General features: G+C 37.6%; 1 protein-coding gene across 1 annotated transcript; it reads left to right on the top strand.

Moving 5' to 3' along the window:
* Positions 1–2994: 2994 nt before the first annotated feature.
* Positions 2995–4083, top strand: LOC149175759 (L-gulonolactone oxidase 5-like). Its single transcript, XM_089421231.1, has one exon. The coding sequence runs from the start codon at positions 2995–2997 to the stop codon at positions 4081–4083; it is 1089 nt and encodes a 362-aa protein (XP_089277357.1).
* Positions 4084–4464: the final 381 nt, after the last annotated feature.

Genomic DNA, 4464 nt, shown 5'->3' on the forward strand with positions numbered 1-4464 from the left:
AGATCAGCAGTTGGATTATGGGCCTCGAAGTTTGATTAGATTTCCTATACATGTTAAGCACTTCCCAACTGATGAATGTGGGGGAAAAGAACGCAGAAGCGTAGAAGATACTATGCAGAAGTGCAAAGGTAGCATTACCTTTTCTTCAGATTTTATTTATAATGTGGAATGTAAGAAAAAATGCAGAGGGGGTTCGTTTTTTATGAATGATAGTGAAGAAGGGAGACCGCTGGGACCGTGGTTGTTAGATAACTGTGTTGGGCTATTGCGGTGGCGGAGGATTGTATCATTTGAAACTCAATTTGGGTGGGATAGGCTGCAGTCTTTAAGATTGGGTTATGATTGCAGTTGCTGCAAAGGCGATTCTGGATTGAATTTAGAAAAAAATTCAAAATATTTAGTCGGAGACAGTCATGTCGCTAAGGCGTTAGACAGCCCAAAGAGAAGCATTGTGAAGCTATTCTCACTTCAAGAGGACGCTGTATCGTCGATTGACATGGTATGGAATATGAGTTTAGCATTTACCAGTACAACTGATAACACTGTGCGTCTTTGGGATATTGAGGTGGGGAAATGCCTGAATCAAATGACGGGCAATGACTATGCAATTGTGGGCAGTCATATTGAGAATAACTCTGGATCCCTATTCAACAGTATTGTGATCAGAGATGCAGAGGCTTCATTATTAGTTTGGGATGGTAGGGACTTTCAGAGACCTCTAAATTTTGGTGTGGGAAACATGTCAACATTTCACAGCGTGCAATTTAATGACAATAAGGTTTGTGTTTCTGACTGTTTTAATGAAAGGCTGTTTGGTTTAAGGAAGATAGGTAGTTCAACTAGTGATTCAAGTATGCGGAGCAAAGCTATGTTGTTCTATGAGTGAAAGAACTTCATTACCAGTAGAGACTACTTATTTGAAATATTTCAACTTCAGTCATGATGAAGATGTTAGTCACATTAATGCAGAATTTGGAATATGGTGTACATATTGAGAGTCTCAGTGACGAATTTGCAGGAGCAGGTGTCTTGTAAATAGTTGAGCGAGAAATTCAATGTTTTATGGTGTGTGTATATAAGAATCTTTTGACGCCTTACGGTGTACATCATTTGACCACAAGACCTTATTTTTATTTTTATGCATTTTTTGATGGCCATGTTTATCCATTCTTTGATGGGCCATGTTTATGCATTGTTTGATAGGCATGTGTATTGTATTTAAAAACCAGTATAGATATATTTAAGTAGGGATTTAAGATAAGTTTAGAGATCCAAATTTTTTATTAGTAAATTTTTTTACAATTTAAAATATAATGTGTTATTTTTCATTGTTTAAATTGTATTTTTGAATGCTAAAATATATATATAGAATCAAATAAATTGTTTAACAATAAAAACTTAATTTTTTTATGATATATATATATAGGTAATTGACAATAAAATATTTTGCATGACATGATTAAAATAGTTTTTATTATTGACATATTTTTAATTATATATCAATATTAATTAGTATTATTCACACAATTTTTTTTGCTTTTAAATTACTTTATAATATATTCAATTTTTTTTAATTATAATCAATATATTTTTTATTTAAAACCTATTCTTAACATTTTTCTATTTAAAATACTAAATTGTAAAATAAATCTTTCACCTCAATAAACTTCTCTAATTAATTAAAATAATAAATATTAAAAATACGAGTGTAGTGTAATTATCTATTCCTCCGCGCCAAAATCTCTCGAAGGGTTCTCTTCCGAGCCCAGCCATCAAACCGTACAGGTTGGAGCCAGAATAATATTAATAAATATTTTCTCACACTTCAGGTGGAAGAGCGAACGTATCATGAGAGAATATGCCACCTTTATCCCTTAAATGAAAATATATTCGATAATAGTATTGTATTTTAAATATGACAGCTGCATGCTGAATTGTAATTACCATACATTTATAGCATGCTTACAACGTGTAGGTTTTGGATAACGGATTTGTGGGCAGATGCGTTCCGCAATTTATAGTTGTCTCTTTTAAAATCAAATATTTTATAAATTAAATTTTTTTATAATAAAAAATAATAATTTAATTATTTTAATGCGTTGGTTAGGTTAGTGGACATCTATATATATCTTTCGTTCTCAGATTTAGTTATTAATAATAAAAATTACAGTATATTTATTTTTGAAGTTGGATTGCAAAATTTTATTTATTTTTGGTTAAATGGGAGAAGAGATTAGAAAATGGGGGAATATTCTCAGATTTAGTTATTAATAATAAAAATTACGTTGATAAGTATATTTATTTTTGAAGTTGGATTGCAATTTTTTTTTTAAATGGGGTGAGATTAGAAAATGGGGAATATTCATAGTTTTGGTTATTTATTTCTCACCACCATCATCACTATCATCTTATAGGTTTACTATGTTTTCCATTTTAATTAAATTTAAACATTATTGTCTTTGGTCACTTGTTATCGCAATTAAACCCATTGCTTCCCGTTCACATTATCCTCACACGTGCTAGTGGTTATTTGCATATGAATTTATGTGGTAAGTGGAATGCTAGTGGTTATTTGCATATGAATTTATGTGGTAAGTGGAATCCTTATCATTCGAGGTCAAATAAGGATCCTAGTTACTGGCTTGTAATGTTTACCAATACCTGCGGGTTTTGGTGTAACGACAAACCTCCACATGGTATGGCGGCATAACATGAAGCATGCTTTTCGCAACAAGATCTGGTCAGGCCCAAGCTATGAGTTCTTCTGGAAATATAGAGCGAAGTTCTGTGACTGGCGCTACGGATTTTGGACCAAGGGGCACGGACTGGACCGATCGAGGATCCGCTGGGTTGACAAGCAGTTCATCAGGAAACACCAATGGCAATAAAATTGACAGCCTTCCCAGCCTGCCTTACTTGTATGGCCAACATAGCAACAGTAGCACTGGCACTGCTCAAACATCACCTACGGCTTTGCTTTAGAAAGCAGCGCAAATGGGTGCCATGACTATTACAGTCCAAGGCGGCGCCATGATGAGAGACGTTATGGAGGAAGCAGCGAAGGAAGGCCTGGCTCTTCCCGCCATGATTTACTGGAACGGAGTCTCTGCGGCGGGCGTTGTTTCTACGGGAGCCCACGGCAGCGGTCTGGTGGGCAGAGGGAGCGGTGTTTATGAATATGTGGTGGGTATGAGATTGGTGGTGCCTGCATCTCCATCAGAGGGGTACAGCAAAGTCCTGAGCTTGAGTACCGAAACAGATGAAGATGAGCTCAACGCTGCGAGATTATCTCTGGGAACGCTGGGAGTAATCTCGCAAGTCACCTTCGCTCTGCAACCCATGTTCAAGCGTTCTTTAAGTAGGCCGAATCTAAGCGATGATAAGGAGCTTCAAAACGAAGCGGCCCATTTCCTGAGGGCTCATGATTTCGCAGATTTATTCTGGTTTCCCTTTCATCAAAAGGCGCTGTTTAGACCATTCGATCGAGTTTCTGTTGAAGTTCCCGGTGACGGCCTTAACATTGCAATTGGGCATTTTCCATCTAGCGTAGCCAGCCTTGAATATTCTGATCATCTGAATGGCATAATCCAATCTACAGAAGATTCTGCCGGATTGTGCTCTTTCATGGGAGAAGAAATTAAGCAACTGACGTTTAACGGCAGCGGGTTTTGGAACGACGAAATTAAAGGCTTCACAGGGTACCCGGTCATCGGATTCAATCATCGCATGCAGTCTTCCGGAGGATGCCAGGGCACCTATAACAACCACGATCACAATCACACTGGTTGCACTCCCAGCAAGATTTTAGATAACAATGAGACCGTTTGTTCGTGGGACCGCCGGGTTCCGACTGCCTTCGATTTCGACGTGGAACTGAGAGTGCCCATTTCACGCCTCCCAGAAACAATTATCGATATAAAGAAGCTCAGAGATTTAAATCCTCAAAGCATGTGTGAAATCTATGTGTCTTTTCGGTCTATTAAGAAATCTGATGCATATTTGGGACCAGCCGCGGATTTGCGACACCTGGAAGAAAACATGCTGAGAAGAAGTTTCGATTCCTGCGAGATCGACTCGGGGTGAAGGACACGACTGCCTAGCAGTTGTCTTTTCTCTACTTTTGCATTATATTTTGAGGGGGGGTTTTCTTCCCACTGGGTTTTCCCTCTTTCCTCCTTTTTATGCATTGTATATGGGTACCTAAAATGGCCGTGTTGCCGGGACTCATTCATTTTGCATCACACTCACCTAAGTTATGCTTAAGGGAGGGGTGTTGGTGTACATGCACTTAGACTAACTGTGTTGGTGTACATGCACCTAGATTAGCTCCAGTTAACTTATTGCTTGCATGTGGCACATGTACACATTAACATAAGATAAAGCACACTTAGCTTTAGTTAGCTTTAGTTATTGCATGTACAACTAAGCTTAACTTAGTTGCTTTTATGTATTTATTCTAAAACT

Source organism: Pinus tabuliformis, chromosome 4_1, assembly GCF_031772625.1.
Source record: "Pinus tabuliformis cultivar Carrire ecotype Pingquan chromosome 4_1, CPIR1, whole genome shotgun sequence".
Classification (NCBI taxonomy): Eukaryota; Viridiplantae; Streptophyta; class Pinopsida; order Pinales; family Pinaceae; genus Pinus; species Pinus tabuliformis.

Coding starts and splice junctions, on each gene's coding strand:
- LOC149175759 (XM_089421231.1), top strand. CDS start 2,995: ATGGGTGCCATGACTATTACAGTCCAAGGCGGCGCCATGATGAGAGAC.